General features: G+C 52.3%; 2 protein-coding genes across 4 annotated transcripts in view; one reads left to right on the top strand and one right to left on the bottom strand.

Moving 5' to 3' along the window:
* Positions 1-18: 18 nt before the first annotated feature.
* Positions 19-6,679, bottom strand: Znf526 (zinc finger protein 526). The gene is made up of 2 exons (XM_005361139.3): positions 6,638-6,679; positions 19-4,193 (listed from the first exon to the last, which is right to left on the bottom strand). The coding sequence occupies exon 2, from the start codon at positions 4,175-4,177 to the stop codon at positions 2,207-2,209; it is 1,971 nt and encodes a 656-aa protein (XP_005361196.1). The 5' UTR covers positions 4,178-4,193; positions 6,638-6,679; the 3' UTR covers positions 19-2,206.
* A 1,568-nt stretch (positions 6,680-8,247) lies between these two features.
* Dedd2 (death effector domain containing 2) overlaps positions 8,248-14,167 on the top strand; it is a 17,917-nt gene continuing 11,997 nt past the window's right edge. The window contains exons 1-3 of one of the 3 annotated variants that reach the window (XM_005361136.3): positions 8,248-8,384; positions 9,006-9,372; positions 10,530-10,652. In XM_005361136.3, coding sequence (XP_005361193.1) covers positions 9,045-9,372; positions 10,530-10,652 — 451 coding nt within the window. In that variant the 5' untranslated portion in view covers positions 8,248-8,384; positions 9,006-9,044. The remainder of the gene's footprint in view (positions 8,385-9,005; positions 9,373-10,529; positions 10,653-14,167) is intronic. The other 2 variants (XR_003378183.1, XM_026786337.1) reach the window with 2 other exon arrangements.

The raw sequence follows: 14,167 nt of genomic DNA, 5'->3' as shown, positions 1-14,167 counted from the left end.
AGTTGTACCTCAGGCAGGGGGACACCGAGGCTGGAAACCCCTAAACCACCAGTGCTTATGAGCCTGTCCATGACCTGGCACAAACCATCTGCTTCAGCTGGGGCAAGGTCTCCATCCTGGGTGATCAGTGAGATTAGGGTTCAGAGTGGTTGAAACCCCAGAATTTAAGAGGCAGAGTCAGGACCTGAACAAAGGGATCTCTGCAGCAGGGCCCAGTGGGACCCTGGATAATGAGAGTCTCTCAGGCTAACTGCCTGTAGGACTCAGTGGGGTGGTATGTGTGGACAGATTCCTGGGGTGTAACTGCCTGAACGCAGGGTATATTTGCTTCACTTCTCTTAGGGATATTGGGAAGTGGTGACCCTGGGAAGGTGGAGACAGCTTAGCTTTTCTCTGTTTTTTGAGGTGGTCTTCCAGTTATAGTCCAAGTCTGCCTGGAATTGGAGATGATTTTGCCTTAGGCTTCCAAATGCTGAGATTACAGGCTTGTGCCACCTTGCCTGGCTTTTCCCCTTGACTTTCAAAATATGCTGGAGCCAGATGGTGGGGACCATAGCTGAAGGAAATGGTATCTCCACATGGTGCCAAACAGTGAGTGGGTAGAAGGCTCCAGAAAGGGAGGGAGCCTTCTGATGGATTCTAACAACGCACAAAAAGGAATTTTGAAACATATCCATGAGGGATTCTAATATTCTGGGCTCTGCTAGATGCTTCCATCAGCCCCAGGGGTGCCTGTCTACCCTGTAGGACAGATCTTTTGCTCAAACCAATTATAAAGTACAGTGAGAATGACTGGTTTGGGTTAAGGGATGGACCTACTGGTTGACTATGTGGTCACTGGGGCTGTCTTACCCATCAGACCCTAATGTCCCTACTCAGTTCTGCTCATCTCTCTTGGACCATTGCCAACTTCCCACTCCGTGCTCTGATCCAGGGAGACATGACACCCTCCCTGTGATGTTCCTTCAACAACAACTCACCTCAATTTCCAAGGCCTGGGCTTATCTCTCAGACAATGCCCAGACCCAGCAGCATCCTGCTTCACTTGTTGGAGCACCATGGTCTGCTGAGACTTGGGGGAGCCCTGCCCCACTGGTCTCCTATAATCATCTTAGGGAGAGGAAGGACACCCTATGAAAAAATACAATCCCTTCCTGTTTCCAAGGCCCCTCAAATCCCAAATGCTCCATGACACTGCCTTCTCCAAGGAGAACAGAATATATCCCCTGCCATCAGCTGGGTTTGGGTTTCAGGTCTTTTTCAGAGACCTGAGAGCTGGGGCAGTTCTCTGACCCGTCTCCTTACTCATACAACAGGGATGATGCACAGGTCCACCTTGGACCCGATAGACACTAAGTGTCCCCGCCTAAGCCTGTCAGCCAGTTCATTGCAGTTATAACTGGAGAGCCTGTCTAAAATGTCCTTTTCCACTGGCAGATTCCTGCTTTACTTCGGGAACTGGTGCCATTAGGAACCTCCCATGGAGGCTTGCTCCCTATTCTCAGATCCCACTGTCCCTACACTTTCCCATCACAGCCCAGGGATCCTCAGGCCTGACTTGCTGCCTCTGGCCCATAGCACCATGGCACGTGTGCCTTGAGCACACAGGCTGAATGTGTTGCATTCAGGCAAGCTGTACTTTAGTCTGTTGCTCCTGCTGGACTGAGTTCAGAGTCGGAGTTCATAGCTGTGTCTGGTTCACTCCTGGCTCTTCAACATCACCTAGTCTGAGCTGAGTACTGGGGGTACCTACAGATTTCTTTTCATACTGTCAAACCGAGAAGGAACAAGCCCAGAGAAACTACCTGTACCCAGCAGAGCTAAGTCCCAGGTACCCAAAGTCCAGGGAAGTGGGGAGTTAGGGTTTACAAGCAGAAGATCTGAGAGGTATATGAGAGTGTCTGGCATATGGTTGGTGCTCATAAAGGTTACCTGATGTTGCTGAGCACTGGGTGATGCCGTGCAAAGAACCTTGGCAAACCCCATTCTGCAGTGCAGCAGCAGGGGCTGAGATCGATCACATCACTTCATAGAGCTTCAGTTTCACCTTGGGCAGAGAAAGGTGACAGGAGAAACCTGGCAGGGTTGTCCTTGGTCTGAGGAGTCAGCAGTTAGAAGAGGCCAGCAGGGTGGATCCTGACATCTGGTGGTCTCCCTGAGCTGCTCTGTCTTGTAAGCGAACCCTTTTATCATTGCTCTTGTGCTGTCACACAAATGCTGTGTCCAACTGCAACAGTCCACTAGCTTCACTGGCCCCCAGTGCTGCCTGGCACAGCTGCAGCGTGTCCTCCAGTGCCAGTGGCTGGGATGTCTCGATGATGGCGATGGTCTCCCCAAGCTCTGTGCACATGATAGTCTGCTGAGGTTCAGGGGGTAGGGGTGGGACTGGAGAGGGTGACCTAGGAGGTTGTAGTGTCAATGTTCTAGCTCGGGCATGGACCCGCTGGTGCAGTCGGAGGCCTGCCATGGCGCGGAACCAGCGGCCGCAGGTTCCACAGTAGTAGGGGCTCTTGTTGTAGAGACCAGTTATGGGAAGGCGAGGGGCACGCGCAAAGGCTACTGGTCGTAGGTGTAGCCGCCGGTGTTGCTGCAGGTTGGAGCTCTGTGTGAAGCGCTTGCCACAGTCCAGGCATTGGTAGGGACGTACACCTGTATGGGTCAGCTGATGGCGGCTGAGGTTGGCTAAAGAGGCGAAGGTCTTCCCGCAGGAGTGACACTGGAAGGGCCTCTCGCCTGTGTGTGTCCGCAGGTGGTTGCGCACATGGACCAGCTTCTTGAAGCCCTTGCCACAAATCCCACATCTGTGTCGGCGTTCAGGGGGGCCATGCACTGCGCGTCGGTGCCTGGAAAGCCGGGAGGCTGAGGCAAAGGACTTGGGGCACTGTGGACAGGGCAGCTGGACAGGTGGGGGTGGAGGTGGGGGCATGGGCTCAGCTGGAGCTGGGGAGACAGTTGCTACTTTAGTGGGGGTTCCACTTTTCCCAGTGTGAGTTCGTCGGTGGTAGAGGAACTTGGTCATGTTGCTGAAGGTCTTGCCACAGCGACAGCGGTGTAATGGGTTGGCAGTATGGACTCGCCGATGGGCCACCAACGTGAGCTCAGTGCCAAAGCCACGGCCACAGTCCACACAGAGGTAGCGGGCTTCCCCACGGTGCAGCCGCTGGTGCTGCTCCAGAGAGGCTGCCTTCTTGAACACCTTGGAGCAGGTGGTACACTCATGGGTACCACCCACATGGGCTCGTCCATGCGCCATCAGACGGTTAGCAGAGCTGAAGCTGCGCTGACATTGGCTGCAGTGGAAGGGGAGGGTGGCAGACGCTGGACCACGAGATGCCCGTCGGTGTCGGCGGCGTGCAGCTGAAGTGGTACAGTGCTGGGAACAATCTCCACAGCTCTGAGCTCGATCAGCCATGGCCTTGTCACCTCCCATATCATCAGCAGTGAGCTCTGAAGCTGCTTCCTCCTCATCTATCTCCTCCTCTTCCTCCTCTTCTAATCCATTGCGCTCTTCTTTCTCCAGAGAGTCAAAGTGGGTGCCCTGATGCTCCAAGAACTCTTCAGGGGTGGCACAGAGGGTAGAACACTCGGGACACTCATAGGGCTCCATCTTGACTTCTGGTGGTGGGGGTGGTGGTGTTGGGGGAGGCAAAGGAGGTGGCACTGGTGGCTCATCAGCTGTACTGGAAAGGTGCTGAGTCTTTCGATGAGCCACCCACAGCTCAGGTGATGGGAAGAGCTCCTGGCAGTCGCCACACTGGTACTGGATCTGGCTTGCAGACTCCTGCAGGTGGGCATCCTGGTGTGCCAGGAGCTCGCTGGGGGAGAGGATGAGCTGGCTGCATTCACCACATTGGAAAGGTCCGTCCCCAGTGTCAGGCACTAGCTCAGACTCCAGGCCTGTGTCCTGGGCAGTTAGCACCTCCTCCTCTGACATGGTGGGCAGGTGCTGTTCCTGGTGGGAGAGGACTTCCTCCAGGGTGTTGTAGAGGCTGCCACACTCAGAGCACATGAACTGGTGGTGCTGGAAGAAGAGGGACGAGGCCAGCGCCTCCCCAGGGGTCATCTCAGTCACTGTGGTTGCCATCTCTGCCAGTTCTCCTGACACCGGTGTCGAAATGTCCACTGCTCCTGGTGACTGTGTTGGTATCTCAGCTGCTTCTGCCACTATCTCTGCCATTATGGGAAGGCAGTGTCTGGAGAAAGATGGGCAGGAGTCAGTGGTCCGTCAGGACCCTAAGGGGAGCGGCTGTCTCAGGAGTTCCCTTGCTCACCCCATTAGTCACCAGTCTGTCAATCAGTCTCACTTCACCTTTCTGTCTTAGCCTATCACAGTCACTACAGTCAGGTGTCTGCAAGAGAGGGGTGCTCTGGAGCCTGGCCTCTGGTGCTGCCCCGCCCACTCGCACACATGAGGTTTCCTGTTGTGTAACACCTTTCCTCCTCTGGGATATTCATTTAAGAAGGGAGTGGGTATGAGCCCTCCCCTTTTACTTCTCTCACCGGTAAAATGGAGCTAAAAGTCAGACTGACCACAAGACTAAGAAGATACTTCGTTAACAAAAGTCAATACTTGGGTTTGTATGCAACCCAGCCTGGCCTCAAACTTGCTATGCAACAGAGGATGGTTTTGAAGTGATCCTTCTGCCTCAGCCTCCCCAGTGCTGGGATTACAGGTGTGCACCATCACACTTACCACCCAAGATACAAAACTCAAGTTTGCTGGGTGCATAACGCCTTTAATCCCAGAACTCAAGAGGCAGAGGCAGGTGGATGGATCTCTGTGAGCTCAAGGCCAGCCTGGTCTACAGAGCTTATTCCAGGACAGCCAGGGCTACTCTGTCTCAAAAAACAAACAAACAACAAAACAAACAACCAATCAACCAAAACTCAAATCCTCCTGTGTCCTACGTCCTCTGCTCTTTCTCTGGTTTCAACCCAACAACGTTCACATGACAGGCACTCACAGTCCATTCTGCAAACCCTCCCTAAACCTAGGAGCTAGATTTCTGACCCAATCCCAATCTTTTAAGGGCACTTTATTTTTACTTTATTACACCTACCAGGTGAGGGTACATGTATGGAGGTAAGAGGACAACCTGAAGGATTTATCCTATCATGCAGGTTCTGGAATCAAACTCAGGTCATCAGGGTTAGTGTCAATTGCCTTTACCCACTGAGCCATCCTGAAGGTCCCCCACCATTTTTTCCCCTTATGTTACTGTGTGCCTGTATGCATGAACGTGTTGTAGCAAACATGTGGCGGTCAGGGGAAAACTTTGTGGAGTTCAAACTTTCCTCCCACACTTATGTGGGTTCGAGGATGAACCTAGATCATCAGGGTTGTGTGATATTCACCTTTACCTGCTGGGCCATCTTACTGGTTTGGTGTTGTGTCCCGTGTCATTGCCCCCCCCCTGGTTTTTCTATACAGGGTTTCTCTGTGTAGCTTTGGAGCCTGTCCTGGAACTCGCTCTGTTTGTAGACCAGGCTGGCCTCGAACTCAGAGATCCGCCTGCCTCTGCCTCCGAGTGCTGGGATTAAAGGCGTGTACCACTACCGTCAGGTCTGGTTTCAATTTCTGTTTTTGAAACTGGAGCTTATAAATATCTAGGCTGCTGGCCTTGACCTCAGCATGTATACAGAAAAGTATGGTTCTCAATCTTGTTTCCTCTGCCTCCCAAGTGCCAATGGCCACCTTCTTTACCTCTTCTGTGTCAGATGTAGGCAGACTTTAGTTTATAGCGCTGGCATAGAAGCTACTCACGAGCCGGACGGTGATGGCAGAACTGGGAGGCAGTTAGGCGGACCTCTGTTGAGTTCAAGGCCAGCCTGGGCTACAAACAGAGCGAGTTCCAGGACAGGCTCCAAAGCTACACAGAGAAACCCTGTATTGAAAAGCCAAGGATTTTTGCTGGGGTGGTGGCAGGAGAAGATGGAGGGTTGCACTCTGCCTTGATTACATCCCCACTTGTAAGACAGAACTCCTCCCTCTCCCGTTCCCCCCTCCCCCCGGGGCTAGGATCAGAACACGCTACTTGGCTTGACCCAGGGAAGGAGTGGACGTACAAACTTTACAAAATATCGATGAGCTCACACAAGAAAAAGCGTGGTGCATAGGAGCCAGTTTACCATGGCTCACTGAAACAACACGGGCACAATCCGAATACATGTCTTTCTAGAAAGTAGCCCAGATAACTTGACATCGGTACTTTTCTCGCCTGCAATCCTTTCGCCCCATCCTACAGTGTGTCAGGGCACGGTAGGTGGAATTTAGCTTAAACCTCCGCGTATACACAAACTAAATCTGAGCACCTCCACCAGGGGCCGTAAAGTTCAACTTTCCCGCTACACTGCCTTTTTCTCTTATCAAGACTCCTCTGCTCGGCAGCGTGAGGGCCCCCTGCAGGGGTGGGGTGTGCTAGCGAGCTCAAACTGGGTCCCGCACACACCAGGGGCTCCACCGACGCCTCCAGGGCACACCGGAAGGAGCTATCGATCAGTCCGCGCTACTCCAGCCCTCAGCGCAGGCCCCAAGGCTCTCCGACCCTCAGTGTGCCCTTCCTTCTTCCTCCACTCTCCCTGCACCCAGCGCTCTCTTCCCCGCCCGCCCCGCGGCGCCCTCACCCAGCTCGCTTACCTCCAAGCAGCCCCTGCCGCTCTTGACACGGACCCTCCGCAGCGGGTGTGTAGGACCCCTCACTATCCACGCCTCCCATTGGGCGGCGCCCTCACCCGAGGCAGCCAATCAGGGCTGGCAGCGCAGGGCACGCGCCCCCGCGCCTGCGCGTCGGTACTCAGGCGGGGCTTCGAGAGTTTCTCCACGCAGACATCAGTGCCCTGTGGGCGGTGCCCCGGTCCGGGAGAGGCGCCTGCGCAGTTCCCCCGGGCCGCTCTTCGCCTGCTGTTCGAAAATTCTGCGGAGAGAAGTATGCGTCCGGGTTGAGCGTGGTCTCCTAAGTGAGCTTGGGCTACGCGAGACTTTGACAGGTGACATCTCTTAGCGGAAGAGGCTGAGCGTCTCTGAAGGATAACTTCAGAGCCAGACACACTTGAGATACTTTTCCTGGGCCGCCTGTTTTGCTCATATGTAAAGTGAGTTTGAATCCCCTCCTCCTGGAAGGCTATTTGGAGGCATTGGATGTTAAACAGGTGAAAAAACCGTTCAGCGCAGGGCCTGATTGCGCTGATAACTGGGTAACCACTATAGCCCACCTAACATAGAAGCCTTGCCGTTTCTAGATGGCTTTCCCTTCCTCTCATTCTCCGTCAGGTTCAGTGAGATTCACACAGACAGCGCACAGTGGACTGTGTTTCCACTGCCGTCCCTGTCACAGGTGGAAAAGCCAAGACCTAGAGAAAGGCAACAACCAGTATCGAGCCAATACCTCGCTCCCAGGTCTCCCGCCTCTCAGGGAGATAATTCCCGGGGTGGAAATCAGTCCCGGAAGAGACCTGGCTCTGGCGTGTGCGGGCCCTGACCTTGACTCACCTAAGTGGGGAGGAGGAGGAGCCCTCACGCTCAAGGCCCCGCGTAGGGGACGCGAAGACGCCATAGCCTTTCCTTCTCTGACAGGCTTGCTCTCCTAGGTGCTGGTTAGGGGAGCTTCTGAATGGCTCCGAAACTCAGAGGGCAGAGAAGAAAGGGACTGTGTAGAAGGGCAGTTCTAACCCTGGGTGTGGGTGTCTGTGACGAGAGGTCCTGATGGACGTCTTTGGGATGTGCACATAGGGGTGAGGGAGTCTGTGGCGATTTGGGGAGAAGTATTCTCGGGCATGCGACTGGAGGACTTTTACATTGGGGATGGGGAGCTGGAGGAGGGTTTCCAGACAGGCTCGGAGACAGAAGAGTTGAGATGTGGTTTCCTGGATGCCACCTAGGAATGGTGGGGTGGTACTTTAATATAAAACCGGATTATGAGCCCTGCAAGCTCGTGGGAACCCTGGCCGTCGTGACTGTTGTACTTTGCTCCAGCAGCTTGGTGGCATTCGTCATGTGGGCGTTTAGGTCGTGATCAGGTGGGGGATGTAGCTGTGGGATGAATAATCCCAACAGGTCACGTCGTGGGATCCAAGGGACACACACCGAGACTTTAAACTTCGAATCACGACCAAGCGCCAGACGCAGCTAGGCTCTGCAGCTGCGCAAGCGCAGCACTGGCGAGCGGGAGACGCTTCGGTGGGGAACGCGTCAGGCTGCCTGGAGGGGTGGGGCTTAGAGGCCTCATTCTGCGCATGCGCTGTAGGGGCGTGGCGGTCGCACCTGCGCGAGTTGGGTGAAGGAGGAGGAGCGAGGTGACGCAGGCGTAATAATAGAGAAGGTGCCAGAAAGATCCAAAACAAGTGGCTGCGGCCGTCGCCCAGGAGTCATCGGACGCCGGAATCTGGTGAGGATCCAGAGAGGTCTAAGGGTGACTGATGGCGGGTAGATGGGACCTCTTGGGTGCTAGTGTGAGGGCAGGACCGATTGCCCTTCTAGGGTGAGCAGGGGCTGGGTTCAGACAGTACCACCTGTGTGGAGCTCGGGGCTGTCTTTGTCTATCCCACTTGCAGAGAGCCGAGGGTCACTTTTGAGTGGTACCACTTGGGTGGGGCGTTGGGGCTAGCCGAAAGGTACTGGTGGACAGAACCAAGGACCACGGCCGGACATTTGCCACCCAAAGTCACCGGGCATTGTACAAGGTGCTCTGCAATGGGCCGTGAGGCTCATTCGGGCTGATCTCCTAGCTTGGTCGGTGGCAAGTTCGGAACATACCACCTGGAGAGGGGCGCCTGGGCTTGGCTGGCCCGACTGGTCGCTGGACCGGTGGGGTCTGGCGTCTCGACCGGTTATTAGGGTACTTGGGGTGATACCATTCCTGTCCGTGGGAGGGGGTATCTGAGACCGTTGAGGGTATGGGGCGACCCTATCCGGAGACACCTCGCGGGGGTCACTCGAATGACCTGTGTGGGCTCTCTGGGCCACCGCGTCGCTGACCACGACATCCTCCCCGCCGTGTGGGTTCTAGGCCCTGGTTCTGAGCTTGTTCCGCACCCCTCCCCTGGGAATGGCGTTGTCCGGGTCGACCCCGGCCCCGAGCTGGGAGGAGGATGAGTGTTTGGATTACTACGGCATGCTGTCGCTTCACCGTATGTTCGAGGTGGTGGGCGGGCAGCTGACCGAGTGCGAACTGGAGCTCCTGGCCTTCCTGCTGGATGAGGCTCCCGGTGCCCCCGGAGGCCTGGCCCGTGCCCGCAGCGGCCTGGAGTTGCTTCTGGAGCTGGAACGCCGTGGGCAGTGCGACGAGAGCAACCTGCGGCTGCTGAGCCAACTCCTGCGCGTGCTGGCCCGTCACGACCTACTGCCACATCTGGCCCGCAAGCGGCGCCGGCCAGGTAAGGTTCAAATGGGAGGTTGCAGGACTTCTGGAACCAGAACACCTTGCTCCCACTGGGCCCCTGTGCTTCCCTGATACGAATTCCAGTCTCTCTCCCCGCCCTTTTCCCCCAATGAGAAACCAAAAAAGGGAGAGGGCATAACTTAGGTTAGGAGCGAGCTTGTAGAATTTGATCATATCAGCAAAGGTTGTGGCCACCGTGTGTGGAACTTTGTATGCCAGGCAGAGGTAAACCTTTCGTATGAACTCTATCCCAGCACACAGGGAAAACAACAGGCTTAGAGAAGTTATCTGGCTGCATGTGAGAACTACATCCATCATGGTGGCCACAAAGAGAATAAGGCCAATATGTTTATTCCATGAAGCTTGCATTAGTAGAGGGAACTGCTTAATAATAAACGAGGAACTTAGCTTCAGATAACAGCCATATATTGGGTGAGATGGATAGAATGCCTCAAAATGAGGGGAGGTGGCCCCAACCTGGGTAATGGTGAAGGAAAAGTCTAAGAAGATGGCATTTAAAAGGGGGGGGGCTTGAAAATATGTCACACCTAACATGTAGCAAGCAAAGGGAACAAGATTCAAACCTGCCTGTCCTTTCTCCAGGGTTGAGGCCCTTGATCCTTGGGCTGAAAGGGAAGATCTGGGAGGGGTCAGGTACCAGGAAGCCTGTGTACATAGGTAGACTCTTTCTTGAGAGATAGAGTGTGGCGGCTGGAGAGGAGGGATTATGAGCTCTCCTGTCCCATAATAAGCCTGTGGGATTTGCACGAACAGAAGGACACCTCTAGGGATAGCTGTCTGATTTTGGAAAAATATGTCTGAGTGTCAGGCTCTAGAAGAGATGAAAGGTGGTTCCTCCCCCCCCCCCCATAAGCCAGGAGTACATGGGGGGCAAGGGCTGTTGCAGGGACCTGGTCTATTGGACGTATAAGACTGACAGCTGGAGCTTTGATATGGGTTGGGCAGCCCCATGAGCACTGTGTCCTAGGGGCCCGTGAGCAACCTGTAGGCGGGAAGTGCTTGAGAAGGAGTGGGTGTTTGGGCGTGACCTCTGAGATCTGGGGTTAGGCATCCTATGGTCCAGGCATTCCTAGGAGGCTAGACCTGGGAGATAAGGAAGCTGTGAATACTGATTCCATTCTCTTTCCCCAGTATCCCCCGAGCGATACAGTTATGGCAGTCCTGGCTCTTCTTCCAAAAGGACAGAGGGCAGTTGCCGGCGTCGGCAACAGTCAGGTAGTTCTTCTGATTCCCAGCAGAGTCAGTGGGACACAGGTGAGTCCACTGGGCAGGTAGGGTGACAGGGTCCCTGTCTCTTTCTTAAACTGTGATGACCTCCAGCATCCTGGCCCATCAAGGAAATGGCCTGAAGGGTCGCTGTCTGTTTTTGTTATTGCTATAGGTAGAAGCGTGTGTCCTGAAGCAACGGGGTTGTGTCACATGGACTCAGGCTTCTATCAGATGGCATCATGTTGAGGCATGTGACCTGGCAGCCTTGGCTGGGCACATTTCTGAGATTTATTTCATGGTGAATGCCTTTAATTAGTTCAATTACTGTATTCCAGTCAGTGTACACAATCCCCCTCCCCCTAATTTTTAATTATGTAAAATTTCAAATGTCCAGAGAAGTTAAGATAATACAGAGAATATCTCCACCTGGACTTAGGGAGCACAGACATCTGCCACCGTGTTCTGAGTGTAGTGTGTGTGTAGAAAATGCTGAGGTTTTTGTTAAACTTTTTGGTAGTAAATTACAGACATCAATAGCCTTGCCTTGGAATTAGCTGGCATAATTTGAGAATAAGTTTTCCTCTGCCCTTTGAAGACTGTTATCACACCTAAGAAAATGAGTATTAGTTCTCTGACACCTTCATGGTCTACTTTTGAACTTCCTAAGATGTGTGAGGTTTCAGAGCCTGTTTATATTGTTGTGTATCCAGCTTAAAAAAGAAAAGCTCTGCTAGTTACTGTTTAGAGATAGAGTCTCATCCTGCAGCCCAGGCTGGCTTAGAACTCACTCGTTTGTAGCCAAGACTCAGCTACAAATTAGAGCAGTGATTCTCAACCTGTGGGTCGTGACACACAGCCCTTCACAGGGGTGGCTTAAGACCAATGGAAAACACAGCTGTTTCCATTCAGAGTCATAACAGTAGCAAAATTATAGTTATGAAGTAGCAATGGAAATGATTGTATGGTTGGGGTCACCACAACATAAGGAACTGTATTAGAGGGTCGTGACATTAGGAAAGTTGAGACCCATGGAACTAGAGGCAGTTTTCTGACCTTGTCCTCCCCAGTATTGGAATTAGAGGTGTGAGCCACCGTGCCCAAGTGGCATGCAGTTTTTTATATCTTTTAACCTCTATAGAATAGAAACTTCTTCCTTACCAGGCAGACAGACTGACTGACTACCTACCTACCTTCCTTTCTTCTTTCTGGGGCTGGACCTGGAACCTGGGCCTCCTACATCCTTACTGCCCTCCATACCCCTGAACCACGACTCCCACACACCTCCTCCGTGGCCCAGAGTGTTCTGCTTTTGACTTGTCCACCTACAGAGATGATTGGTGTGTACAGCATTCTGACTGCTTCTGGTTGCTACATGGTGGTCTGTCTGACTTCCTGCAGAGTGGTCATTAGGTGCAAAGGGTTGGTTTGATTTGGATTACACATTTTTGGCAGGAATGTTCCTTGATCAATGCGTTCTCCTTGTATTGGTGCCTGTCATGAAATTTGCACTGTAAGTAGGGACATGTGGTTAGCTGGTTCTGGCCAGATTTGTATGTGTGAAGCTATATTTGTGTGTGTTGATGTGTGATGTGCTTATACGCGTGTAGGTGTGTCTGTGAAGGTCCATGTTCACACGTATGCATGTCTGTGGAGAGGCTGTAAGTTGGCACTAGCTGTCCTGATTCACACTGTTTATTGGGTGGGACAAGGTCTTTGGCTGCTCCTCGAGCCGGCTTGCCCTGGGAATCCTGTCTCTGCCTCCTGGGTACTGGGACAGCAGCTGAGCCTTCATGTTTGCCTCACAGGCATATGCAGCTCGGGCAGCAGGTGCATTATCCGCTGAGCCATCCGCGAGGCTCAGTGAAGAGATGAAGCTTTCTTGCTATGGTTACTAGTGTGTAAGAAGATGCTTTTTAGCATTCTCTGTACTCAACTTGTTCCTCCATGGGGATGTAGCATCATTCTGTGAACCCTGTTTGAACCATTTACCATGGTAATATTTGTAAATGGTGACTCATTTGTTTATTTGCTTATTTGTTTTACAGCTTTTTTTGTGAAAATAAACTTGAAGCAGGTTCTCAGTTGCCCATATTCCCTTGCTTCAGCCAACCTTGTAGCTGGGATTACTGTCTTGTGCAATGAGGCTGGAACAAAGAGTAGCTTTAAAAATGTTTTCATTTTTAATTATTTTTTTTGTTTTTATGGTACTAGAGATTAAACTGAGGGCTTTGTTCATGTGAGGCAAAGGCTTCTCTCACCAGGCTGTGCTCCTAGAACCGCATTGGATTTTAGGAAGGAGCTCTATAGTTGAGCTGCTCCCCAGCCCTTCTTTTCTTTTTCCAATTTAACAGCAGCGTATCACCAAGTAGTCCTGACTGGAAACTCACCTGAGATGCACCTGCCTCCACCCCCTGAGTGCTGGAATCAGAGGTGGCACCACCACTGCCTGGCTTTGTTTACTTTGTTAGCCAATTAGTAATTCTTACCGGCATTCAGATTGCTTCGCTCTGTCCTTTTGACTTGTCTGCGTCACTCTCTGAGTGACATTCCTGATGTCCTGGGCTTACCTTGCACTTCTTACCCCCAAAGTCATCTGCTTGTCAAGAAGCCTGGTTTCTGTTAGAGGCCTGGATGTTTAGAGACCAATAGCTGGGTGTGTAGTCTGCTTCTCAGCTGCCTGGGAAAGCAGATGCCTGCTTTTCAGAAAAAGTTCTCCGTGCTGGGTTTGGTGACTAGTGCCAATAATCCTTGAGGCTTTTAAGTTTACTTGAATTATGTGTATGTGTTTGGGTTTGTGCACTTGAGTGCTGGTCCCGGAGGAATCAAGAAGAGCAATGTGCACCTTAACTGCTGAGCCTTCTCTTGGGCCCCTGACTTTTTTTTTTAAATAGTGAAAGTCTTGGCTATTGGCACTGAGGTGGGTTTACTTTGTTTTCCAGCAGTAATGAGGTGACAACAAATTTTATCTGTTGTGTTTGATTTGCTACTAATGTATTCTTTCAGACTTGCAACAGGAGTAACCTGTCAGTGGTGTTCAGAATCCCTCTTGTCTACAGGGAGTTGCAAACTGAACACATTTATTTTGTTACATGTTTTCTTCCTTCTTTTTTTGTAAATTTTTCCAACTCAGCTTTCCTTTAAAATCTTGCTGCTAGAGTGTGTGTTTCCGTGTGTGAGAGAGAAAAAGAGAGATAGAGGGACAGAGAGAGAAAGGCAAAGAGAGCGAATGCTGAGGGGTTCATGGCACACAGATACGGAAGTCAGAGGATAACTGTGGAATGGCTTCTCGTTCTGCCTTTATGTGGTTCCAGGAATTGGACTCTGGTCAGCAGGTATGAGCAGCAAGCTCCTTTACCCACTAAGCCATCTCTCCAGCTCTCCCTTTCTGGTGTTATTTTGGTTCTAAGGTGGGGTTTTATTATGTAGTCCAGACTGGCCTGGAATCCCTTGATCTTCTAACTCAACCTCACTCCCCACTGTCAGCATCCATTGACTGGAGCACAAGATGGGTTTGTATTGATTCTGAGAGAGAGAGAGAGAGAGAGAGAGAGAGAGAGAGA

Source organism: Microtus ochrogaster, linkage group LG4 (genome assembly GCF_000317375.1).
Source record: "Microtus ochrogaster isolate Prairie Vole_2 linkage group LG4, MicOch1.0, whole genome shotgun sequence".
Lineage (NCBI taxonomy): Eukaryota > Metazoa > Chordata > Mammalia > Rodentia > Cricetidae > Microtus > Microtus ochrogaster.
The sequence above is the reverse complement of the archived record's forward strand: the minus strand, read 5'-3'. Positions and strand labels throughout refer to the sequence as shown.